Here is a 27,758-nt window from a genome sequence, read left to right as displayed (position 1 = left end):
ATGTGTATAAAAGTCCTGTCGCATGTCCCAGCTCCACACGTTTTTGGGAGTCTTCCTGATAGCAGCAAAGAGGTTTTTTAAAAAAAAAAGGTAATCAAAGGTTTTTTAATTTTCTACGGCACCTCTAAATATAGCTAACTTGAGATAATTTACAGTGATATACTGTGCTACTTGTAGCGAGACCTGTGCTTTGTAAATGATGAAGTAGGTAACAGCTAACTTAGCTAGCAATGTTTGTTGGCAGCCATAGGATCAACAGCACTTATGATGCTTTAAGATGGTACAAGGTTGACGGCAAACCGGATGTCAGTGTTTTATTTTAAAAAATATATATTTTAACATCAAATCATTACAGGAAGTACATGTGGGAACACAAGTGTATATATAAATAATATACAAAGGACAATTGGGGTGTATAATATCACATTACACAAGGACTTTAAGGGACATACAGACACTTATAAATCTAACAGCTTTTTTTGTTAGTAGATTATTTGTCTTAAAATACAGTTCAATTTATTTTTGCAAGGTAAGAAAATGTGGTGTTTCGTTTGTAAATTTACATTTGTGAATATGGAATTTGGCCAAAAGAATAATGAAATGAATTACATAAAATTGTTTCAGCTTATTTCTATTATAGGTGAAGAATCCAAACAGTACATCTCTCCACAATAGTGTAAAATCTTCATGAATGTGCTCAATTATAAACCTACTGATGTCTTGCCACAGTTTTCTTCCATTAATACAATGCCAAAAAAGATGCAACACTGTTTCTGGGTGGTCATTACAAAAGGAGCAATTTGAGTTGATGTTTTCCTTCAACTTCTTCATATAGTGGTTGGCAGGACAATAACAAGTAGGTATATGCGTGTCAACATCCACACGTTTTTCAACAGATATTATCAATAAATCTGCTCCAATAAAGGCATGACAACATCCTGCTGAAGGTTTGTATCGCTCTGTTGTTCAACGGACCAAAAGATAAACAAATCTTTCCTACTGATGAGTCAATAGAAGGTCGGCTCTGAGGGTCTTGACATGTTCCTGAATAACAGAGCAACACCTGAGGGAATGGCATCTAAAACAATTGCAAAATCTTTAGGTGTTACAGGGACCTTGTAAGGTGATACGAATTCCTTATAACTGAGTAAAAGACCCTCTGCATTTACCAGTTGGCTCACCAATAGGATATTACTTCGGAACCAATATTCTAAGAACAAAGAAGTATTTTAATACAATATGTCCCGATTTATTCCATATATAATATCTGTGTGGAGAAAAATATGTTTATAAATGAAGGACCATGACAAGAAAACCTGCCGATGAAAAGCCGAACGTTTCACTGGAACTTTGTCAATATTATAATCGCAAAGCAACATGAAGTTAAGGCCACCACAAGTAGAGGAGACACGGCGAGGAAAGAAATGCCAGATAGACGCGCGTCTTATTCTTAGGAATTGTTTTATCCAATTGATCTTAAAAGTATTATTTAAAGGTAGTAAAGTCCAGAGAACTCGGCCCACCATAATCATATGAAAAAAAAAGTATATTATGCAACAAAAGTTTAGACCGTAGGATGAGTCAAACGTAAGCGATAAGGAACCGAGATCTGCACTTTTAAGTCAACTTAAAGTGGAAATAGTTTATGTCAGTGTTTTCAATGAGAGCACAATGGTACATTTTTATTTAACCTTTATTTAACTAGGCAAGTCAGTTTAGAACAAATTCTTATTTTACAGTGTAAAATGTGCATTATTGTCTTTAGGAATGTAGCGGAGAAAGTCAAAGTTGTCAGAAATATAAATGATCCCAAAAACTAACTTAAGTAGTACTTTAAAATATTTTTACCTTAAGTACTTGACACGACTGCTCTGTAGCTAACTAGTATTTTACAAAAGAATGTGTGTGAGTATCATCGTTGACTGTTAAGGACAGTGGAGACTAAAACTAAACATTTAGTTAGTAACACATGGAGATGTGAGACGTACTCCTCGGCCTTGTGTCCACGTTTTGCGCTGGTCAGTTGCTAGTTTTTTGAGTGGCTGCGACCGGTAGGAAGACACTTAAGTGTTTGTGAAGGTGAGGAGTTTGAGCACTGTGAGCACTGTGTAGGTGCCCGAAAACACGCTAAGCAACGTGACGTCCTTTCCACATGCAGTGAATGTGATCACAGTGATAACACCTTTTTTTAAATGTATTTATCCTTTTCCAGGACACAGACGGACACTGGGAGAGGATCATGTTGACTCTAGCCCTTCTGGGCCTCAGTATAGGACTGGTGGCTAATGCTTGCCCCATGCAGCAGTCTAGAAACGGGAAGAACTGGGTGGTGATTGTCGCTGGCTCCAATGGCTGGCACAACTACAGACACCAGGCAAGTGCAAAGTTCAAGTTTGAACATGTACAAAAAGTAGCAGCAGAGTAAAATAGGGGTTGAGGGGGGCACACTGCAAATAGTCCGGGTAGCCATTTGATTACCTGTTCAGGAGGCTTGGGGGTAAAAACTGTTGAGAAGCCTTTTTGTCCTAGATTTGGCACTCCAGTACCGCTTGCCATGTGGTAGCAGAGAGAACAGTCTATGACTGGGGTGGCTGGGGTCTTTGACAATTTTTAGGGCCTTCGTCTGACATCACCTGGTATCGAGGTCCTAGATGGCAGGATGCTTGACCCCGGTGATGTACTGGGCCGTACGCACTACCCTCTGTAGTGCCTTGCGGTCGGAGGCCGAGCAGTTGCCGTACCAGGCAGTGATGCAACCAACGTTGCAGCTATCGAACCTTTTGAGGTTCTGAGGACCCATGCTAAATCTTTTCAGTCTCCTGAGGGGGAATAGGTTTTGTCGTGCCCTCTTCGCGCCTGTCTTGTTGTTTGGACCATTCTAGTTTGTTGGTGATGTGGACACCAAGGAACTTGAAGCTCTCAACCTGCTACACTACAGCCCGGTCGATGAGATTGGGGCTGTGCTCGGTCCTCCTTTTCCTGTAGTCCACAATCATCTCCTTTGTCTTGATCACGTTGAGGGAGAGGTTGTTGTCCTGGCACCAGACGACCAGGTATCTGACCTCCTCCCTATAAGCTGTCTCGTCGTTGTTGGTGATCAGGCCTACCACTGTTGTCGTCAGCAAACTTAATGATGGCGTTTGAGTCATGCCTGGCCATGCAGTCATGAGTGAACAGGGAGTACAGTATGGGACTGAGCACGCACCCCTGAGGGGCTCCAGTGTTGGGGATCAGCATGGCAGATATGTTGCTACCTACCCTCAACAGCTAGGGGTGGCCCGTCAGGAAGTCCAGGATCCAGTTGCAGAGGGAGGTGTTTAGTCCCAGGGTATTTAGCTTATTGATGAGCTTTGAGGGCACTATTGTGTTGAACGCTGAGCTGTAGTCAATGAATAGGATTCTGACATAGGTGTTCCTTTTGTCCAGGTGGGAAAGGACAGTGTGGAGTGCAATAGAGATTACATCATCTGTGGATCTGTTGGGGTGGTCTGCAAATTGGAATGGGTCTAGGGTTTCTGGGATAATGGTGTTGATGTGAGCCATGACTAGCCTTTCAAAGCACTTCACAGAATTCATGTGTTGGGGATTGAGAGAACTACATAAATATTTTTGTTTGTATTAGTTAGTATTGGATTATGCTTTTTGACTGTTCCAGAATGCCTTGCGACAGGAAGTAGAGAGAGAACGCGGCAGTTATGTACAAGTGATTATTCTGACTTTCGCTATCAACTTTCTTTTATTGTTTTGTAGAATCTAAAGTTGTTAAATGTAACGTGAACAAGTAGTATTACTAAAAGAAGCTTTCATTTCAAACCCGACGTCCCGAGTCATTACTTTGAAGATAGTTATTCTATATGCGGCCTTGTGAATGTTGACCTGTTTAAAGGTCTTACTCATGTCGGCTACGGAGGGCGTTATCACACAGTCGTCCGGAACAGCTGATGCTCTCATGCATGCCTCAGTGTTGCTTGTCTCGGCGCGAGCATAGAAGGGATTTAGCTTGTCTGGTAGGCTCGTGTCACTGGGCAGCTCTTGGCTGTGCTTCCATTTGTAGTCTGTAATGGTTTTCAAGCCCTGCCACATCCGACGAGCATCAGTGCTGGTGTAGTATGATTCATTGATTGATTGATTTCATTGATTGATTTTCATTTATCAGTATGTGATGGAGTTCATTTGTTGACTTACAGTACCTTATTTATCTTCCTAGGCCGATGCTTGCCATGCGTACCAGATCGTCCACAAGAATGGCATCCCTGACAAGCAGATTGTTGTGATGATGTATGATGATCTGGCAACCAATGAGAAGTGAGTATTCACTTCCACTTCCTTTCTGTTCTCCATCTGAACGGTGTCCTAGGGTTGGGCGACATCAACAATAATTTAATCAACTATCTCAGCCTATATATAACGATATAAAGGATGACTGTCATCACATTAATTTAGGGCTTTTTTACTATATACCGGTACTGATGCATTGACTGGTTTGGGCTTTTACCTTCTATTATGGTATTTTAATGTTTGTTTTGTTAAATGTGATATGCCGTGTGTAATGGCCATTTAAAAAAAAAAAAGTTTACACACACTTGCCATGACGCTCACCACAGATCTAGGCCCACCCCCTGTCACTCAAGGAGTGCATCTTTTTGGCCACAAGACATTTGTGTTCAGTCTTCAAGTTTTAGCCAAATTGTCTTAGCTGCTAATTCCTAGTTAACCGTATTCAAAGTGCTCACTATTATTTATATTCTAAATATAGAATGAATGTTATATTTGATTCCAACAGTTCACCCAAGTGATTTGATCTAAATCACAAGTCAAATCAAATTGTAAATGCAACATTTGGTTAAAAATAAGGCCTAGAGTTTTTTTTGCCAATATCGTGCAGCCCTACAATGGCAGTGTGGAAATTCTCTAGTGCAGGAAATGTATGAAAAATGCAGGAAATAATTTTTGGTTGAATATGAATTGAACAGTATAAAACAATCAGAATAGAGAAAGACCAAATTTACATGACTTATAGTGTTGCCAGCCCAGGGTCTCACTACTCATAAAGCACATTTAGACATGTTATTGTTAGACAACATAAAATACAGTCAAATGTGAAAAATATTGTGATATGTTATCTTTACCATATCGCCCAGCCCTACATATAAACTCTGTATTTCAAAGACAATTGGTTAAAAATCCAAATAACTTCACAGATCTTCATTGTAAAGGGTTTAAACACTGTTTCCCATGCTTGTTCAATGAACTATAAACAATTAATGAACATGCACCTATGGAACGGTCGTTAAGACACTAACAGCTTACAGACGGTAGGCAATTAAGGTCACAGTTATGAAAACTTAGGACACTAAAGAGGCCTTTCTATTGACTTTAAAAAACACCAAAAGAAAGATGCCCAGGATCTCTGCTCATCTGCGTGAACGTGCCTTAGGCATGCTGCAAGGAGGCATGAGGACTGCAGATGTGGCCAGGGCAATAAATTGCAATGTCCGTACTGTGAGACGCCTAAGACAGCGCTACAGGGAGACAGGACGGACAGCTGATCGTCCTCGCAGTGGCAGATCATGTGTAACAACACCTGCACAGGATCGGTACATCTGAACATCACACCTGCGGGACAGGTACAAGATGGCAACAATAACTGCCCGAGTTACACCAGGAACGCACAATACCTCCATCAGTGCTCAGACTGTCCACAATAGGCTGAGAGAGGCTGGACTGAGGGCTTGTAGGCCTGTTGTAAAGCAGCTCCTCACCAGACATCACCGCAACAACATTGGCTATGGGTACAAACCCACCAACAGGACTGGCAAAAAGTGCTCTACACTGGCGAGTCACTGCTTTGTCTCACCAGGGGTGATGGTCGGATTCATGTTTATTGTCAAAGGAATGAGCGTTACACCGAGGCCTGTACTCTGGAGCGGGATCGATTTGGAGGTGGAGGGTCCGTCATGGTCTGGGGCGGTGTGTCACAGCATCATCGGACTGAGCTTGTTGTCATTGCAGGCAATCTCAACGCAGTGCGTTACAGGGAAGACGTCCTCCTCCCTCATGTGGTACCCTTCCTGCAGGCTAATCCTGACATGACCCTCCAGCATGACAATGCCACCAGCCATACTGCTTGTTCTGTGCATGATTTCCTGCAAGACAGGAATGTCGGTGTTCTGCCATGGCCACGAAGAGCCCAGATCTCAATCCCATTGAGCACATCTGGGACCTGTTGGATCGGAGGGTGAGGGCTTGGGCCATTCCCCCCAGAAATGTCCAGGAACTTGCAGGTGCCTTGGTGGAAGAGTGGGGTAACATCTCACAGCAAATCTGGTGAAGTCCATGAGGAGGAGATGCAATGCAGTACTTAATGCAGCTGGTGGCCACACCAGATACTGACTGTTACTTTTGATTTTGACCCCCCCCCCTTTGTTCAGGGACTCATTATTCAATTCCTGTTAGTCACATGTCTGTGGAACTTGTTCAGTTTATGTCTCGGTTGTTGAAGCTTGTTATGTTCATTCAAATATTTACACATGTAAATAGTTTATAATCACCATAGCCATACAGTCCTCTGATGTCACCAGCACAAGATGGTTAGTAGGAGTTTGTTCTGCAATAGTTACGTTCTTGAGACTAAGGCAGCGCATGTACATCATCCTATCTGTGGATGCACAGGCCTAAACCCTGTCCTCGCCGTGCTGTGGTATGCAGATGGCCAGGCCCATGGGGAAACCGTTTGGAACTCGTGAGACGCTGCTGTGGAAGTCACAAGGACGTCATTTAGCTCCTCTTTTCTCGCCAGGCCTGTGAGTTACGGGCCTTAGATGGGAGACACGAGACTTGCCAGGCCTGTGAGTTATGGGCCCTAGATGGGAGACACGAGACTTGCCAGGCCTGTGAGTTATGGGCCCTAGATGGGAGACACAAGACTTTCAAGGCCTGTGAGTTCCTTGTCAATCATTGGCTTATTGGCGAAATCAGCAATTAGACAATATCTTTATGTAAATCAATCAAACTTTTATTAATGCAATTGCAGACTAGAAGTTGACAACGGGAACATAGCGCGCATGTTTCCGAGTAAGTTCTGCCAAATAGGAAAGTGTCCAAGTTGCTTTAATTATGCTTGCAGTCAACCCCTAGTGATGCCACTGCCTACGTTAACACCTTCTACTCATGAGACCAAGACCATGCATATATAGTTATACAAACTTGCAGGAGAGAAAATAGTTCTCAGCAGGGCTCAGCAGTAAATGTCCATGAATCTTTTTTAGCCTTGAGGCGCTTTCTCACAGACAGACAATAATAACTTACGCATCTCTCAGACCGTTTCTTTATAAGGGACAGAGACTAGAAATGAACTGTGGAAAGGTATTAAACCTTATAATGAATATATATATATTGCTAATCTGTGATCCAGGACCCTATAGATTTAGTGGGGGAGGGGTCTTATAGCCCTTCCACTTCTATTAATACAACATAAGCATAATCAATTATTATAATACATCAATCATTTGGTGCAGCCCCTCTCATGACCCCAAGGTGAACCCCATCAGAGTACACTGTCCACCCTTCCGCACACACACACGGATCAGCCACAGTACCCCGACGCTAGTTTTGTGGTTAGGTGCTTTGCTTAACTTCACTCGGGTAGGGGGCAGCATTCAGAATTTTGGATGAAAAGCATGCCCAAATTAAACTGTCTGCTACTCAGTCCCAGAATATAGGATATGCATATAATTAGTATATTTGGATAGAAAACACTCTAAAGTTTCCAAAACTGTTACAATAATGTCTGTGAGTATAACATAACTGATATGGCAGGCGATAACCTGAGGAAGATCCAACCAGGAAGGACTATTGTTTTGAAAGGCTGTTTTTCCATTGGAAGCCTTAGAAGACTTAGGACCCAGTTCACGAGCTCTGTGCCTTCCTCTCATTGTGACCAGTCTTTAGGCATTGTTTCAGGCTTTTACTCTGAAAAATGAGGGAGATACAGCACTTTCAATCAGTGGCCAGTGGAAATTTCCATTCATCAGCCACGCGCCCTGATCGGGAACGCGCCTTTCTTGTTTCACCTTTCCTACGGACCAAACTTTTGTCCGGTTGAAATATTATTGATTATTTATGACAAAAACAACCGAAGGATTAATTTTAAACATCGTTTCGCATGTTAATACTAACTTTTATTGTACTTTAAAAAAAAAAATTTCATCCTGGTACTAGTGCTCGCGCCTTCTGCATTCAGATTAATGGACAAAACGCGCGAACAAAAAAGGAGGTTTTTGCTCATAAAGAGGGACATTATCGAACAAAACAAACATTTGTCGTCTAACATGGAGACCTGGGAGTGCCACCAGGTGAAGATCATCAAAGGTAAGTGATTCATTTTAATGCTATTTCTGACTTTGGTGACACTCCTTGGCTGGAAAATGGCTGTATGCGTTTCTGTGGCTCGGTGCAGACCTAGCATGAAATCTGACACAGCGGTTGCATTAAGGAGAAGTTTATCTATAACTCCATGCTTAACACTTGTATTGATTATCAATGTTATGATGAATATTTCTGTCATTTGATGCGGCTCTCTGCACTTTCACCGGATGTTTGTTTGAGACAATGCATTTCTGACCACAACGCGCCAATGTAAACTCAGATTTCTGGATGTAAATATGAACTTTACCGAACAAAACATACTCATGGGACTTCATGTTACACAATACATGTGTCATCTGATGAAGATCATCAAAGGCTAGTGATTAATTTTATCTATATTTCTGCTTTTTGTGAATCCTCTCTTTGGCTGGGAAAAATGTTATTCTGTGAATAGGCACTCACCTAACATAATCGTTTTGGTTTGCTTTCGTCCTAAAGCTTTTTTTGAAATCGCACACTGTGGCTGGATTTACAACAAGTGTATCTTTAAAATGGTGTAAAATACATTTCTGTTGTTTTGAATTTGGCGCCCTGCAGTTTCACTGGCTGTTGTCGAGGTGGGACGCTAGTGTACCCTAGAGAGGTTAAGGTCACAGTGGAAGGGAGTGTATAAATGTCCTGTACGTTTTTTTTACGGTCATAAAACAGATCTGTCTGTCCTGCGTTTCCTCCTGGAATGTATCTGATTCAGGTTATCTACCCTCTTTGTTTTTCAGAAACCCCACCCCAGGGGTGGTGATCAACCGACCCAATGGGACAAACGTCTACAAGGGAGTCCCCAAAGACTACACTAGAACCGTGAGTGGATGGAACGTTTCAAATGCCCTTTTTTTCTTTGTCTGTGTGTCTGTCTATGGAGCTAATATCATTACATAACGATCAACAATGGGGCGGCAGGGTAGCCTAGTGGTTAGAGCGTTGGACTAGTAACTGGAAGGTTGCGAGTTCAAACCCCTGAGCTGACAAGGTACAAATCTGGCATTCTGCCCCTGAACAAGGCAGTTAACCCACTGTTCCCAGGCCGTCATTGAAAATAAGAATTTGTTCTTAACTGACTTGCCTAGTTAAATAAAGGTAAAAAAAACAAAACAATCAATGTTGTATACAAATGGAACAGATAAGATATATATCTTCTGTTTACATGCACTATAGTGTAATGTTCACAATGTCGTGTTGTGTTTGTCTATTAATGATGTGTTTTGTGTCCTGCAGGCTGTGACCCCTGACAACTTCCTGGCGGTGCTGAAGGGTGACTCTGCCAGTACAAAGTGGGGTTCTGGAAAGGTACTGAAGAGGCAAGTAATGAAAGGGAGGATTGAGAAATGATGGAGAAAAGGAATTTGAGTGAGGGCATGGAGGATGGGTTGGAATGTATTGTAGAAAGGTCTACACGAGGGAGAAATTATTCCGGAACTTTAAGGTAGAATTCTAAAATGATATGAAAATAATTTGTTAGAACAAGGTACTGTTATACATTTTCTGAACAGAATGTTTCATTGTTTATTTTTTTTATTTATTTTATTATTATTATTTTTTTTTTTCAGGTAATGTTTCTGTACTTGTGTTCTCTAAAAAAAAAAAAAAAAAAATAATGTTTTATTTTGTCATCTTTCAGTTCACATTTTGTTCAAAGAAGGCTTTATTTTTCTCTTCCTGTTGACAGCGGTCCCAACGACCATGTGTTTGTGTACATCACTGCTCACGGAGCGCCTGGTCTGCTGGCCTTCCCCAATGATGAGGTTAGTATATTAACACATCCTGTGCTCCTCGGTCAATGTTTGTCTCAACGCTATCTATCGGGTCTGTCACAAAGGGCTCCCTGTTCACAGGGCCCTGGGCAAAAAATAGTGTGCTTTATAGGGTGCTGTTTAGGACACTTCTCCCTTTGCATGTGGATGAATGACCTATTTCTGCCCTGTGAAATAGACCGCTGACATATGTAGTTATTTTTTTAAACAATCGTTCAGAACAGTTTGAGTCTATCATAAAGATCTAATATTTAAGACTGGATGAATGAAATTTATGTTCTCTCACTCAGCAGTAAGTGTTTTGTGGGAAAGAGTGAGTGACTGAATTATTTTTATTTTATTTCACCTTTATTTGACCAGGTAGGCTAGTTGAGAACACCTTTATTTAACCAGGTAGGCTTGAGAACACCTTTATTTGAGAAGTTGACCTTTATTTAACCAGGTAGGCTAGTTGAGGACACCTTTATTTGACCAGGTAGGCTAGTTGAGAACACCTTTATTTGACCAGGTAGGCTAGTTGAGAACACCTTTATTTGACCAGGTAGGCTAGTTGAGAACACCTTTATTTAACCAGGTAGGCTAGTTGAGAACACCTTTATTTGACCAGGTAGGCTAGTTGAGAACACCTTTATTTGACCAGGTAGGCTAGTTGAGAACACCTTTATTTGACCAGGTAGGCTAGTTGAGAACAAGTTCTCATTTACAATTGTGACCTGGCCAAGATAAAGCAAAGCAGTTCGACACATACAACAACAGAGTTACACATGGAGTAAAACAAACATACAGTCAATAATACAGTAGAAAAATAAGTCTACATATGTGAGGAAATGAGGTGAGATAAGGGAGGTAAAGGCAAAAAAACTGAATGATCTTGTCACTGACTTTTGTGGCTTGGACCTCATGCGTTTCTAGTGCCTCTATTTTTTGTGGGGGGGGGGGGTTAAGCTAAAATAAATGTTATTGTACTGAGGGGGGGGGGGTCAACAAAAAAACAACAAAAATGAAACTTTTATGTTGTGTTTTTCTTCTTTCTACAGCTCTATGCTGCCGACCTCATGGACGTTATTAACTACATGCATAAGAACAAGAAATACAAAAAGGTGTGGAAGTTAAACTTGTTATTGTTTTCTGGCTGTGGAGGACATATCATCACATGACAGGCTGCAGTTGATGAAATCTCGTGTAACAATATGCCAAAATGACATTTAATGTTGATCTTAGACATACACTATTCTGATTGATAGTACACAAAGTTCCTGTCAAGGCAGCAGCTACTCTTATTGGGGTTTATTATGGATCCCCATTAGTTCCTGTCAAGACAGCAGCTACTCTTCCTGGGGTTTATTATGGATCCCCATTAGTTCCTGTCAAGGCAGCAGCTACTCTTCCTGGGGTTTATTATGGATCCCCATTAGTTCCTGCCAAGGCAGCAGCTACTCTTCCTGGGGTTTATTATGGATCCCCATTAGTTCCTGTCAAGGCAGCAGCTACTCTTCCTGGGGTTTATTATGGATCCCCATTAGTTCCTGCCAAGGCAGCAGCTACTCTTCCTGGGGTTTATTATGGATCCCCATTAGTTCCTGCCAAGGCAGCAGCTACTCTTCCTGGGGTTTATTATGGGTCCCCATTAGTTCCTGCCAAGGCAGCAGCTACTCTTCCTGGGGTTTATTATGGGTCCCCATTAGTTCCTGCCAAGGCAGCAGCTACTCTTCCTCGGGTTTATTATGGATCCCCATTAGTTCCTGCCAAGGCAGCAGCTACCCTTCCTGGCGCCCAAACACATTAAGATACTACTTACATTCCCCATAAAACAACAGATAAATCAGTACATCAAATAGCATTATTACACCGCTATATATCTACAATACAACATGTATAATACCACCATACAACTATATTACTGTGTGTGTGTGTCTCTCTCTCCACAGTCCCTGCTGTTCCATTCTGGCCACACTGCTCTCATTATACAATAAATGTACACATGCATGTTATTCAATCATTTCATCCAACCTGCTTTCGCGCGTCAACGAGTGTCTGCGTAGCGAAGAGCTAATATAGAACTTGATTCTATTTGTGATGCTTGACGCACTGCAAGTCCCGCCTCTTCCATCTCATTGGTTGTTAGGAGCATATACTCATGTGGGTGATTAAAAGATGAACTGAGGTTCACACTCCAGTCCAGTTGGTGGTGGTAAAGCACCTCAAAGTTGGTTGCCAACCGCCATATAAAGTCCAACGAAGAAGAAGCCTGACGGAGGAGAGATTACTTGAAACAAACTCTGTTTACCTTTTTATCTGTGGATGAATTGTCAAGTAGAGGAACTTGTGCCTTTCAGGTAAAATAACAACCCAAAGTTTATATCCCAGGAAAAATTTACCAGCAACAGCAAGCTAGCTAGCTGAATTGCGTTGACTCTTTCATGCGTTTTGACCTGTCTCCAAATTAATATAGTTGGCTCAGAGTTCGTTTTGATATTTCAACTTGCGTGTCCTGATCGCATTTGGTGTGGGTAGACAAAATCAACATACGCACTCGTATACCCGGTCTAGTCAGCACGTTAGGTGTAATTTTTACCTGTTTAAAAAACAAAAAATCCTTCTGATTTTAAAATTGGATACTACTAGATTGATAGCATCAAACTTTTTTCCCGGTTTTCCAGTTGATTTAAATATTTTGGCGAACATTGTCATAGCGTTACTTCCACTGAAAGTACAGGAGAAGATAGTGTCGACTGACTGATCTTGTTCTTAATCTTCTTACACAGTTGGTGTTCTATATTGATGCCTGTGGGTCAGGATCAATGATGACCAAGCTGCCTGATGACATCAATGGTGAGTTACGCTGCGCTTGAACCTCCCCTGTGACTCTATCACTTTCCAGGAACAAACCCAAAACACTATCACAATTTATTTTAATCTTTAAAGATGCACTTGACCGTCCCTCGTGACTGGGGGACGAGGCTGACCGTCCCTCGTGACTGGGGGACGAGGTTGACCGTCCCTCGTGACTGGGGGACGAGGCTGACCGTCCCTCGGGGGACGAGGTGACTGGGGGGACGGGCTGGCTGACCGTCCCTGACTGGGGGACGACTGGGGACTGGGGGACGAGGCTGACCGTCCCTCGTGACTGGGGGACGAGGTTGACCGTCCCTCGTGACTGGGGGACGAGGCTGACCGTCCCTCGTGACTGGGGGACGAGGCTGACCGTCCCTCGTGACTGGGGGACGAGGTTGACCGTCCCTCGTGACTGGGGACGAGGCACCGTCCCCGTGACTGGGGGACGAGAGGGGGGCCGAGGTTGACCGTGACTGGGACGAGGTTGACCGTCCCTCGTGACTGGGGGACGAGGTTGACCGTGACTGGGACGAGGTTGACCGTCCCTCGTGACTGGGGGACGAGGTTGACCGTGACTGGGACGAGGTTGACCGTCCCTCGTGACTGGGGGACGAGGTTGACCTCTCTTTAACGGCTCTTTGACTCCACCCCCCAAACACACCAGTTTCTAAGTTATTTCAATGCACTTTTATGACTCAAAAGAGCCTTCAACTATAAAGGTGCTATTTTTAAGCTCTCCTAACCGTAAGGAGCAGACAGACGTGTCGTTGTTTGAAATTACTACCCTCCAGCCCCGCAATTACAGTTACTGTTGTGCTTTACGCATTCCAAAAACAGCCCATTTTTATATTAACAACCCAAAGTCGGTATACTGGTCAGGATACTGGTAGGTGTATAAAGTGTTTTATGGTAGGTCTGGTCGGTGTACTGGTAGGTGTATAAAGTGTTCTTATGGTAGGTCTGGTCGGTGTACTGGTAGGTGTATAAAGTGTTCTTATGGTAGGTCTGGTCGGTGTACTGGTAGGTGTATAAAGTGTTCTTATGGTAGGTCTGGTCGGTGTACTGGTAGGTGTATAAAGTGTTCTTATGGTAGGTCTGGTCGGTGTACTGGTAGGTGTATAAAGTGTTCTTATGGTAGGTCTGGTCGGTGTACTGGTAGGTGTATAAAGTGTTCTTATGGTAGGTCTGGTCGGTGTACTGGTAGGTGTATAAAGTGTTCTTATGGTAGGTCTGGTCGGTGTACTGGTAGGTGTATAAAGTGTTCTTATGGTAGGTCTGGTCGGTGTACTGGTAGGTGTATAAAGTGTTCTTATGGTAGGTCTGGTCGGTGTACTGGTAGGTGTATAAAGGGTTCTTAAGGTAGGTCTGGTCGGTGTACTGGTAGGTGTATAAAGGGTTCTTAAGGTAGGTCTGGTCGGTATACTGGTAGGTGTATAAAGTGTTTTATGGTAGGTCTGGTCGGGATACCGGTAGGTGTATAAAGTGTTAAGGTAGATCTGGTCGGTATACTGGTAGGTGTATAAAGTGTTTTATGGTAGGTCTGGTCGGTGTACTGGTAGGTGTATAAAGGGTTCTTAAGGTAGGTCTGGTCGGTGTACTGGTAGGTGTATAAAGTGTTCTTATGGTAGGTCTGGTCAGTATACGGGTAGGTGTATAAAGTGTTAAGGTAGATCTGGTCGGTATACCGGTAGGTGTATAAAGTGTTAAGGTAGGTCTGGTCGGTGTACTGGTAGGTGTATAAAGTGTTCTTATGGTAGGTCTGGTCGGTATACTGGTAGGTGTATAAAGTGTTTTATGGTAGGTCTGGTCGGTGTACTGGTAGGTGTATAAAGTGTTCTTATGGTAGGTCTGGTCGGTATACCGGTAGGTGTATAAAGTGTTCTTAAGGTAGGTCTGGTCGGTATACCGGTAGGTGTATAAAGTGTTCTTAAGGTAGATCGGGTCGGTATACGGGTAGGTGTATAAAGGGTTAAGTTATGGTAGGTCTGGTCGGGATACTGGTAGGTGTATAAAGGGTTCTTATGGTAGGTCTGGTCGGTATAATGGTAGGTGTATAAAGTGTTATGGTAGGTCTGGTCGGTACACCGGTAGGTGTATAAAGTGTTACGGTAGGTCTGGTCGGTATACTGGTAGGTGTATAAAGGGTTAAGTTATGGGTTAAGGGTAGATCTGGTCACTACGACAACGTCAGTAAATATTTTGGGGATTGTTCGTTCAAATCATTGCAGAGAGAGACTTCATCATCATGGTGCGTAAGAGGGTGAGTAGAGAGAAACCTTAAGGTAGGGGGGGGGGGGGAGCAGTAGCCACCTTAAATCAATCCTGATCAGAACGTGATCCGGCTCCTTAGCTTTGAGAGAGGTTTCCGGAGGGAGAACTCTGTATTCGCAGCCGTGGCCTCTACCATATTTTGTGATGGTGTATAACCAGTGTCCTGGAAGCCATATAGCCTGTTTTTAACACTCTCCCTCTTCCAGTGTCTTAATAAATCATTATGTCTCTCCTTCAGTGTATGCCACCACAGCAACCAGCTCCAGTGCCTGTTACTATGACGAGAAGAGGAAGACCTACCTGGGGGACTGGTACAGTGTTAATTGGATGGAAAACTCTGATGTGGTAAGTCTGGTACTGTTCACTGTGTTTACTATTATTTGACCCTGCTGGTCATTTATGAACATTTGAAAAATGTTGGCCATGTTCTGTTATAATCTCCACCCGGCACAGCCAGAAGAGGACTGGCCACCCCACATAGCCTGGTTCCTCTCTAGGTTTCTTCCTAGGTTTTGGCCTTTCTAGGGAGTTTTTCCTAGCCACCTTGCTTCTACACCTGCATTACTTGCTGTTTGGGGTTTTAGACTGGGTTTCTGTAGAGCACTTTGTGACATCAGCTGATGTAAGAAGGGCTTTATAAATACATTTGATTTGATTGGATGGAAGACTGATGTGATTAATGTCTTCCTCTCCCTGATTTTGTTGTTCAGGGGGACCTGAGCAAGAAGACCCTAATGAGTCAGTTCAAGATCGTCCAGAGCCACACCAGACACGTCAAGCAATTTGGAAACAAGGTGAGGGATTCAGAGGGGGGGAAAAGTAACTAATTCCCATTGAAATGGCGATAAGGAATCACAATATATTCTGTTAACTTCAAATCTATTGTCTAGCTTTAAATCTAAAAGAAAAGTTAAATAGGATAATATTTTTTCTTAATGCTTTTTGAGACAATCAGGTAGGCGTGGTATACAGAAGATACTCCTATTTTGTAAAAGACCATATTATGGCAAGAACAGCTCAAATTAGCAAAGAGAAACGACAGTCCATTACTTTAAGACATGATGGTCAGTCAGTACGGAAAAGTTTTACTTTGAAAGTTTCTTCAAGTGCAGTCGCAAAAAAACATCCAGTGCTATGATGAAACTGGCTCTCATGAGGACCGCCACTGGAAAGGAAGACCCAGAGTTACCTCTGCTGCAGAGGATAAGTTCATTAGAGTTACCAGACTCAGATTGCAGCCCAAATAAATGCTTCAGAGTTCAAGTAACAGACACATCTCAACATCAACTGTTCAGAGGAGACTGTGTAAATCAGGCCTTCATGGTCGAATTGCTGCAAAGAAACCACTACTAAAGGACACCAATAAGAAGAGACGTGCTTGGGCCAAGAAACACAAGCAATGGACATTAGACCGGTGGAAATTTGTCCTTTTGATCTGTAGTCAAAATTTGTGATTTTTGGTCCCAACCGCTTTGTCTTTGTGGGACGCTGTGTGGGTGAACGGATGAGCTCCACGTGTGTGGTTCCCACCGTGAAGCATGGAGGAGGTGGTGTGATGGTGCTTTGCTGGTGACACTGTCAGTGTTACATTTAGAATTCAAAGCACACTAAAACCAGCATGGCTACCACAGCCTTCTGCAGCAATACGCCATCTGGTTTGAGCTTAGTGAGACTCATGGCTTTTGGAACAGGACAATGACCCAAAACACACCTCCAGGCTGGGTGAGGGCTATTTTACCGAGAATGAGCGTGATGGATTGCTGCATCAGATGACCTGTTCTCCACAATCATCCGTCCTCAACCCAATTGAGATGGTTTGGGATGAGTTGGACCGCAGAGTGAAGGAAAAGCAGCCAACAAGTCCTCAGCATATGTGGGAACTCCTTCAAGACTGTTGGAAAAGCATTCCAGCTGACGCTGGTTGAGAGAATGCCAAGAGTGTACAAAGCTGTCATCAAGGTAAAGGGTGGCTATTTGAAGAATCAAAAATATTTGTTTAACACGTTTTCAAATAAAATGTATTGGTCAGATGTTATTGTGGGTGTAGCGAAATGCTTGTGTTTCTAGCTCCAACAGTGCAGTAGTATCTAACTAAATGCTTGTGTTCCTAGCTCCAACAGTGCAGTAATATCTAACTAAATGCTTGTGTTCCTAGCTCCAACAGTGCAGTAGTATCTAACTAAATGCTGGTGTTCCCAGCTCCAACAGTGCAGTAGTATCTAACTAAATGCTTGTGTTCCTAGCTCCAACAGTGCAGTAGTATCTAACTAAATGCTTGTGTTTCTAGCTCCAACAGTGCAGTAGTATCTAACTAAATGCTGGTGTTCCTAGCTCCAACAGTGCAGTAGTATCTAACTAAATGCTGGTGTTCCTAGCTCCAACAGTGCAGTAGTATCTAACTAAATGCTGGTGTTTCTAGCTCCAACAGTGCAGTAGTATCTAACTAAATGCTGGTGTTCCTAGCTCCGACAGGGCAGTAGTATCTAACTAAATGCTTGTGCTTCTTGCTCCAACAGAGCAGTAATATCTAACAAGTAACATCTAACAGTTTCACAACATATACCGGTACTCAAAATACACATAAATCTAAGAAAGGAATTGATCAAATATATATATATAATATTACAGTTAAAGTCATAAGTTTACATACACTTAGGTTGGAGTCATTAACTTGTTTTTCAATCACTCCACAAATTTCTTGTTAACAAACTATAGGTTTTGGCAAGTCAGTTAGGACATCTACTTTGTGCATGACACAAGTTATTTTTCCAACAATTGTTTACAGACAGATTATTTCACTTATAATTCACTGTTTCACAATTCCAGTGGGTCAGAAGTTTACATACACTAAGTTGACTGTGCCTTTAAACAGCTTGGAAAATTCCAGAAAATGTTGTCATGGCTTCAGAAGCTTCTGATAGGCTAATTGACATCATTTGAGTCAATTGGAGGTGTACCTGTGGATGTATTTCAAGACCTTCCTTCAACTCAGTGCCTCTTTGCTTGACATCATGGGAAAATCAAAAGAAATCAGCAAAGACCTCAGAAAAAAATGGTAGACCTCCACAAGTCTGGTTCATCCTTGGGAGCAATTTCCAAATGCCTGAAGGTACCACGTTCATCTGTACAAACAATATCATAAGAGAATTATGTTCTCAAGGTATATAACCCAATTTAATTATATTACTCTGTCTGCACACCAGAATTTGTAAGATCCTGGTCGAATGAAAACTGACAGAGGGCCAATCCACAATAGTCACATGTTTATTCATGGGAACGTTCTGGCGTGCACAGTACAAAGACCTACTTTTATAGTGACACACATACTTACACACAAAACATTAGTTATCATACGCCCACACTGTCCTGCTACCCAGCCGACGTAGGGAGAGACCCTGGGAAGCTCTCAGTGCCGAGACCCTGGGAAGCTCTCAGTGCCGAGACCCGGGTAAGTCCTCAGTGCCGAGACCCGGTAAGTCCTCAGTGCGAGACCCGGGTAAGTCCTCAGTGCCGAGACCCGGGTAAGTCCTCAGTGCCGAGACCCTGGGAAGCTCTCAGTCCCGAGACCCTGGTAAGCTCTCAGTTCCGAGACCCTGGTAAGCTCTCAGTTCCGAGACCCTGGGAAGCTCTCAGTGCCGAGACCCTGGGAAGCTCTCAGTGCCGAGACCCTGGGAAGCTCTCAGTGCCGAGACCCTGGGAAGCTCTCAGTGCCGAGACCCTGGGAAGCTCTCAGTGCCGAGACCCTGGGAAGCTCTCAGTGCCGAGACCCTGGGAAGCTCTCAGTGCCGAGACCCTGGGAAGCTCTCAGTGCCGAGACCCTGGGAAGCTCTCAGTGCCGAGACCCTGGGAAGCTCTCAGTGCCGAGACCCTGGGAAGCTCTCAGTGCCGAGACCCTGGGAAGCTCTCAGTGCCGAGACCCTGGGAAGCTCTCAGTGCCGAGACCCGGGAAGCTCTCAGTGCCGAGACCCGGGGAAGCTCTCAGTGCCGAGACCCGGGGAAGCTCCCAGTGCCGAGACCCGGGGAAGCTCTCATGCCGACCCGGGGAAGCTCTCAGTGCCGAGACCCGGGGAAGCTCTCAGTGCCGAGACCCGGGAAGCTCTCAGTGCCGAGACCCTGGGAAGCTCTCAGTGCCGAGACCCTGGGAAGCTCTCAGTGCCGAGACCCTGGGAAGCTCTCAGTGCCGAGACCCGGGTAAGTCCTCAGTGCCGAGACCCTGGGAAGCTCTCAGTGCCGAGACCCTGGGAAGCTCTGAGGGCCCCAGCCAAGGTCGGCCCGACTCTTGCTCAGACAGTCCGTTATCAAGACACTAGATATATTGTCACCAAAACATTAATTCCAACTACAAACAACACTCTCAGATATAATTCTACTGACTAAATCACACACAGCATTAAAATAGTCTAATGATGCTAATCAATTTCATACTATCATATGGTTTCAGAGTTATGGTCTCAGAGGGTAATATTCTAATCATATTAACACAATAGTATGCAAGTATAAACACCATGGGACCACGCAGCTGTCATACCGCTCAGGAAGGAGACTTGTTCGGTCTCCTAGAGATGAATGTAATTTGGTCCGAAAGTGCGAATCAATCCCAGAACAACAGCAAAGGACCTTGTGAAGATGCTGGAGGAAACTGAAAAAATGAGTCCTATATCGACATAACCTGAAAGGCCGTTCAGCAAGGAAGAAGCCGCTGCTCCAAAACTGCCATTAAACAGCTAGACTACGGTTTGCAACTGCACATGGGAACAAAGATTGTACCTTTTGGAGAAATGTCCTCTGGTCTGATGAAACAAAAAAGGACTGTTTGGCCATAATGACCATCTTTATGTTTGGAGGAAAAAGGGGAGGCTTGCAAGCCGAAGACACCATCCCAACCGTGAAGCACAGGGGTGGCAGCATCATGTTGTGGGGTGCTTTGCTGCAGGAGGGACTGGTGCACTTCACAAAATAGATGGCATCATGAGGATGGAAAAGTGTGTGGATATATTGAAGCAACATCTCAAAACATCAGTCATGAAGTTAAAGCTTGGTCGCAAATGGGTCTTCCAAATGGACAATGACCCCAAGCATACTTCCAAAGTTGTGGCAAATGGCTTAAGGACAACAAAGTCAAGGTATTGAGTGGCCATCACAAAGCCCTGACCTTTATTGAAAATTTGTGGGCAGAACTGAAAGCGTGTGCAGCAAGGAGGCCTACAAACCTGACTCGTTACACCAGCTCTGTCAGGAGGCCTACAAACCTGACTCAGTTACACCTGCTCTGTCAGGAGGAATGAGCTAAAATTCACCCAACTTGTTGGGGAAGCTTGTGGAAGGCTACCCGAAATGTTTGACCCAAGTTAAACAATTTAAAGGCAATGCTACCAAATACTAATTGAGTGGATGTAAACTTCTGACCCACTGGGCATGTGATAAAAGAAATAAAGCTGAAATAAATCACTCTACTATTATTCTGATATTTCACATTCTTAAAATAAAGTGGTGATTCTTACTGACCTAAAACTGGGAATTTTTACTAGGATTAAATGTCAGGAATTGAGAAACTGAATTTAAATGTATTTGGCTAAGGTGTATGTAAAGCTTGCAGTTAGCCACTGATTCATTCCCAAACCACTCGTTGTCGAATTTGCAGATTTCCAACTTGTTGTGTAATGTTTGACAAATTGCCGATGAGCACCAATACGTTTTATCTATAATTTCTCTTCATATGACAAGGATTAAAAGGATTTGCCAGTAGATTGTAAACTTTTTAATACTTTTTTTTTTTTACCTTTTATTTATTTTACTAGGCAAGTCAGTTAAGAACAAATTCTTATTTTCAATGACGGCCTAGGAACAGTGGGTTAACTGCCTGTTCAGGGGCAGAACGACAGATTTGTTCCTTGTCAGCTCGGGATTTGAACTTGCAACCTTTCGGTAACTAGTCCAACACTCTAACCACTAGGCTACCCTGCCGCCCCATGATTCATGATGACGACTGCTAGCTAAGATTTTGAAAGTTAGATGTTGATCTGATCAGTCCAATCAAAGCTACGGTAGATATAACATGATTTGACGTCAAATCATCTGTGGCAAATGGCCTTGAGCCTTCTTGGATGGGCAATTCTAATGTTGGCAGCACCCAAAGGGGCTTGAATTTTCGAGCTCTCCCCGTAGATGTTGCAGTGATGTGTCTCCATGAGTGACAGAACACTCAGCCAATCAATTTGTTTTTGCTAAAAATGTGGGGCTCAAAACAGACCCTGAATGACTGGTAGCCACTGGTCTCGGTGTTGAACCAACTGGGGTCTCTGTGTTGAACCAACTGGGGTCTCTGTGTTGAACCAACTGGGGGTCTCTGTGTTGAACCAACTGGGGGTCTCTGTGTTGAACCAACTGGGGTCTCTGTGTTGAACCAACTGGGGGTCTCTGTGTTGAACCAACTGGGGGTCTCTGTGTTGAACCAACTGGGGGTCTCTGTGTTGAACCAACTGGGGGTCTCTGTGTTGAACCAACTGGGGGTCTCTATGTTGAACCAACTGGGGTCTCTGTGTTGAACCAACTGGGGGTCTCTGTGTTGAACCAACTGGGGTTTGTAAGTCGCTCTGGATAAGAGCGTCTGCTAAATGACTTAAATGTAAATGTCTCTGTGTTGAACCAACTGGGGGTCTCTATGTTGAACCAACTGGGGTCTCTGTGTTGAACCAACTGGGGGTCTCTGTGTTGAACCAACTATATCTATATTTGTGTAATCTTTCCCTAGACTCTGGCCAATATGAAGGTAAAGTCTTTTCAAGGTAATGCCAACGCCCGGCCTGCCCCCATGACCCTGCAGCCTGTAGTGGAGCCAGGTCTAATCCCCAGCCCTGACGTCCCTATGGCCATCCTCAATAGGACATACACAGCCACAGCCAAGGAGTATCTCAACCAGCTCTCTACTCACACCTCAAGGTAATTGTGACATTCCCCAGTTTCTGTGTTGTGGTTTTGTTTGTATGTGTGTGTGTGAAATTCCCCAATCAGCTGATTGTTCGGCCCCATTGATGATTGGAGCTGACCTCTACCCTCTTGTCAGAAACAGCTGTCTTCCATTCTCCTTCTGAAGCTGTAAAAGTGTTTTGATCAGGGGGAGAGGCCTTATTGTTATATCCTGTGTTGGTTGTTTCTCAAGAGCTTTTTTTGTGAAGTGTTTTTGTAGCTGGTCATTTGTTTATGTCCAAAGGACTGTTGTGATCATTTAAATTGTTTTGTTATTCTGTTTTTGTTCCAAGGGGGAAAGGGGAAGGCACCTTGGGTGTGCTTAGGCAAGAGGCCTGCGGGTATACATAACCTGTAGTATTTACTGTCTATACACACCCTAAGACCTGGGCGGACCACCCCCTGTATTTTGGTTAGTGCACCAGGTGGTGCTAAGTTAGGTAGGAGAGGGTAGGTTGACCGTGTGACAGAATAAATTCCTTGTAAACGGTACCGGTCTCCCCAGCTCTGACCCAGCAGTCCCACACCTCTTTCACTCCACGGGAGTTTTTAAAAATTTTTTTTACCTTTTTTACCTTTATTTAACAAGGCGGTGAGGCAGTTAAGAAAAATTCTTATTTACAATAACGGCCTAGGAACAGCGGGTTATCTGCCTGTTCAGGGGCAGAACGACAGATTTGTACCTTCTCAGCTCAGGGGTTTGAACTCGCAACCTTCCGGTTACTAGTCCAACACTCTAACCACTAGGCTACCCTGCCTCCTCTACACTCTAACCACTAGGCTACCCTGCCTCCTCTACACTCTAACTACTAGGGTACCTAGCCCCTGCCTCTACACTCTAACCACTAGGCTACCCTGCCTCCTCTACACTCTAACCACTAGGTTACCTGCCTCCTCTACACTCTAACCACTAGGGTACCTGCCTCCTCTACACTCTAACCACTAGGGTACCTGCCTCCTCTACACTCTAACCACTAGGGTACCCTGCCTCCTCTACACTCTACCTAGGCTATGCCTCCTCCTCTACACTCTAACCACTAGGCTACCCTGCCCTCTACACTCTAACCACTAGGCTACCTGCCTCCTCTACACTCTAACCACTAGGCTACCCTGCCGGCTACCTGCCTCCTCCACTCTAACCACTAGGCTACCCTGCCTCCTCTACACTCTAACCACTAGGGTACCCTGCCGCCTCTACACTCTAACCACTAGGCTACCCTGCCCCCCTCCCACTCTAACCACTCTAACCAACCAGGCTACCCTGCCGCCCCTCCCCTCTAACCACTAGGCTACCCTGCCGCCTCTACACTCTAACCACTAGGCTACCCTGCCGCCCCTCCCCTCTAACCACTAGGCTACCCTGCCGCCTCTACACTCTAACCACTAGGCTACCCTGCCGCCCCTCCCCTCTAACCACTAGGCTACCCTGCCGCCTCTACACTCTAACCACTAGGCTACCCTGCCGCCTCTACACTCTAACCACTAGGCTACCCTGCCGCCCCTCCCCTCTAACCACTAGGCTACCCTGCCGCCTCTACACTCTAACCACTGCGTTCCATCTCTGAGAGGCGTAATGGACAGGAAATAGTGTTTACTTTACACTTCTTTAAACTTTTTTTTTATTTTTTATTATTTCCTGACGAACCTGGGTTGTATGTATCTGGGCACACGGTAATGGAAACCAAAGTGTTTCTCAATGAAGTCGCATGGTACCTCCCCATTTCGCTCTATTTCGGATCGTTTTCCGTTTTAGTGCCTAATGAACATGACCCGGGCTTTATCATAAGATGCTTCTGTTATTTAATAGAAGTGGGGACCTTGGAGAACTGTTCTGGTTGTCTGTGTCCTGTGTGTCCACTAGGCGGTTGAGCAGCTGAGACAGAAGATGGTGAAGGTGGTGCAGTGTGTGACGGGCGTTAACCACGAGAATCCGAAAATTCTGAGTGTGAAGATGGATCTGACGCAGCACCAGTGCTACAAGGATGCTGTCAGTCATTACAAGACACATTGCTCAGACTGGTTTTCCACTGAGGTACGTACAGCCCGTCCAGCCCCCAGGGTACCCCAGCTCTGACCCAGGCCCCCCAGCTCTGACCCAGGCCCCCCAGCTGACCCAGGCCTCCCCAGCTCTGACCCAGGCCTCCCCAGCCTGACCCAGGCCTCCCCAGCTCTGACCCAGGCCTCCCCAGCTCTGACCCAGGCCTCCCCAGCTCTGACCCAGCCCCAAGGCCTCCCCAGCTCTGACCCAGCCCCAAGGTCTCCCAGCTCTGACCCAGCCCCAAGGTCTCCCCAGCTCTGACCCAGCCCCAAGGTCTCCCCAGCTCTGACCCAGCCCAGGTCTCCCCAGCTCTGACCCAGCCCCAAGGTCTCCCAGCTCTGACCCAGCCCCAAGGTCTCCCAGCTCTGACCCAGCCCCAAGGCCTCCCCAGCTCTGACCCAGCCCCAGGTCTCCCCAGGTCTGACCCAGCCCCACCAGCTCTGACCCAGCCCTCACTAGCTCTGACCCAGCCCTCACCAGGTCTGACCCAGCCCTCACCAGCTCTGACCCAGCCCCACCAGCTCTGACCCAGCCCTCACCAGCTCTGACCCAGCCCTCCCCAGCTCTGACCCAGCCCTCACCAGCTCTGACCCAGCCCTCACCAGCTCTGACCCAGCCCTCACCAGCTCTGACCCAGCCCTCACCAGCTCTGACCCAGCCCTCACCAGCTCTGACCCAGCCCTCACCAGCTCTGACCCAGCCCTCACCAGCTCTGACCCAGCCCTCACCAGCTCTGACCCAGCCCCAGCCCCCAAGTCTCTCCACAGCTCTGTCCCAGTTGTCATTGTTGTGATTTTAAGTTAGATCAGAGTACAGTATGTGGAAGTTGTGACGTGTGTTCTTGTGTTGCAGTATGGGTATCATCTGCGGCACCTGTATGCGTTGTTCAACCTGTGTGGGTCAGGATATCGAACAGATTGGTACTGTATCCATCTCATACCTCTTTTTACACCTTCCCACAAGGGTTCAGATCAATTCAATTTCTATTCAGAAAATTCCACATTTTCCTCATTGAAGATACAGTGCCTTGCGAAAGTATTCGGCCCCCTTGAACTTTGCGACCTTTTGCCACATTTCAGGCTTCAAACATAAAGATATAAAACTGTATTTTTTTTGTGATGAATCAACAACAAGTGGGACACAATCATGAAGTGGAACGACATTTATTGGATATTTCAAACAATTTTAACAAATCAAAAACTGAAAAATTGGGCGTGCAAAATTATTCAACCCCTTTACTTTCAGTGCAGCAAACTCTCTCCAGAAGTTCAGTGAGGATCTCTGAATGATCCAATGTTGACCTAAATGACTAATGATGATAAATACAATCCACCTGTGTGTAATCAAGTCTCCGTATAAATGCACCTGCACTGTGATAGTCTCAGAGGTCCGTTAAAAGCGCAGAGAGCATCATGAAGAACAAGGAATACACCAGGCAGGTCCGAGATACTGTTGTGAAGAAGTTTAAAGCCGGATTTGGATACAAAAAGATTTCCCAAGCTTTAAACATCCCAAGGAGCACTGTACAAGCGATAATATTGAAATGGAAGGAGTCTCAGACCACTGCAAATCTACCAAGACCTGGCCGTCCCTCTAAACTTTCAGCTCTTACAAGGAGAAGACTGATCAGAGATGCAGCCAAGAGGCCCATGATCACTCTGGATGAACTGCAGAGATCTACAGCTGAGGTGGGAGACTCTGTCCATAGGACAACAATCAGTCGTATATTGCACAAATCTGGCCTTTATGGAAGAGTGGCAAGAAGAAAGCCATTTCTTATAGATATCCATAAAAAGTGTTGTTTAAAGTTTGCCACAAGCCACCTGGGAGACACACCAAACATGTGGAAGAAGGTGCCCTGGTCAGATGAAACCAAAATTGAACTTTTTGGCAACAATGCAAAACGTTATGTTTAGCGTAAAAGCAACACAGCTCATCACCCTGAACATACCATCTCCACTGTCAAACATGGTGGTGGCAGCATCATGGTTTGGGCCTGCTTTTCTTCAGCAGGGACAGGGAAGATGGTTGAAATTGATGGGAAGATGGATGGAGCCAAATACAGGACCATTCTGGAAGAAAACCTGATGGAGTCTGCAAAAGACCTGAGACTGGGACGGAGATTTGTCTTCCAACGAGACAATGATCCAAAACATAAAGCAAAATCTACAATGGAATGGTTCAAAAATAAACATATCCAGGTGTTAGAATGGCCAAGTCAAAGTCCAGACCTGAATCCAATTGAGAATCTGTGGAAAGAACTGAAAACTGCTGTTCACAAATGCTCTCCATCCAACCTCACTGAGCTCGAGCTGTTTTTGCAAGGAGGAATGGGAAAAAATTCAGTCTCTCGACGTGCAAAACTGATAGAGACATACCCCAAGCGACTTACAGCTGTAATCGCAGCAAAAGGTGGCGCTACAAAGTATTAACTTAAGGGGGCTGAATAATTTTGCACGCCCAATTTTTCAGTTTTTGATTTGTTAAAAAAGTTTGAAATATCCAATAAATGTCGTTCCACTTCATGATTGTGTCCCACTTGTTGTTGATTCATCACAAAAAAATACAGTTTTATATCTTTATGTTTGAAGCCTGAAATGTGGCAAAAGGTCGCAAAGTTCAAGGGGGCCGAATACTTTCGCAAGGCACTGTAATTGGAAGTGACCCCAACCTTGCGTTACATGTTAAAATTCAAGCTTTTCAATGAAGACAAGTTTCACTAATGTACGATTTGACCAACAAAAATAAAAAATTGTTTTTTTGTTTAAGGTTTATTTCATTTCCAGTGAGCTGCTTCCATGGTCTAATCGTGTTATTTTTCTGTCTCCCCCCTCAGTATCCTGATGACAATCGAGAAAGTGTGTCTAGTTGAAGAGAGAAACCTCCAATCAGGTTGCTGTGTCTACAGACAGGGGTGTCTGAGAAGACGAGTCTCGTCTTTTCACTGACAAGAAATAAAGTTTGAATCTTTTTTATTTTTTAATCACTACTCTCTTCTAATCATAGCTTTGATTTCAAACTTGTTTTTTTCCCCTCCAGTTTTAATGAGACCTTTTTTTAAATATGTTTTTTTTTTTATGTTGAAATTCACTATATCCCTGTGACAGTTTGTTTTGATTTTGATGAGAAGAATGTTTTTCTATTTTTTTATTTTTTTACTGCTCTGATTTCTATGAACACTGAGAGGAGATCTGGAGCCAGTTTGCCCACTTGGTTGTCAGCTCTGCTTTGCAGGTAGCTCTGCTCTGCTCTGCAGGTAGCTCTGCTCTGCTGGTAGCTCTGCTCTGCAGGTAGCTCTGCTCTGCTCTGCTGGTAGCTCTGCTCTGCTGGTTGCTCTGCTCTGCAGGTAGCTCTGCTCTGCTCTGCAGGTAGCTCTGCTCTGCTCTGCTGGTAGCTCTGCTCTGCTGGTAGCTCTGCTGCAGTAGGGTGAAGTTCACCTAGTTTCTGATCTTAATGTCAGTTCTGCTCCCCCC

At 44.5% G+C, this 27,758-nt stretch overlaps 1 protein-coding gene across 1 annotated transcript; it reads left to right on the top strand.

The window, feature by feature from the left end:
- On the top strand, positions 1–27,758 carry LOC135532894 (legumain-like). The gene is given in 14 exon segments (XM_064960322.1): positions 1–90; positions 2,213–2,374; positions 4,208–4,305; positions 9,144–9,225; positions 9,640–9,722; positions 10,091–10,166; positions 11,213–11,275; positions 12,941–13,007; positions 15,520–15,626; positions 15,992–16,075; positions 22,033–22,245; positions 24,109–24,279; positions 25,138–25,205; positions 27,122–27,758. Coding segments are annotated over 13 exon segments (1,359 nt in total). The 5' UTR covers positions 1–90; positions 2,213–2,239; the 3' UTR covers positions 27,234–27,758.

The sequence above is a fragment of the Oncorhynchus masou genome, unplaced genomic scaffold (genome assembly GCF_036934945.1).
Source record: "Oncorhynchus masou masou isolate Uvic2021 unplaced genomic scaffold, UVic_Omas_1.1 unplaced_scaffold_2091, whole genome shotgun sequence".
NCBI classification, from domain to species: domain Eukaryota; kingdom Metazoa; phylum Chordata; class Actinopteri; order Salmoniformes; family Salmonidae; genus Oncorhynchus; species Oncorhynchus masou.
The sequence above is the reverse complement of the archived record's forward strand: the minus strand, read 5'-3'. Positions and strand labels throughout refer to the sequence as shown.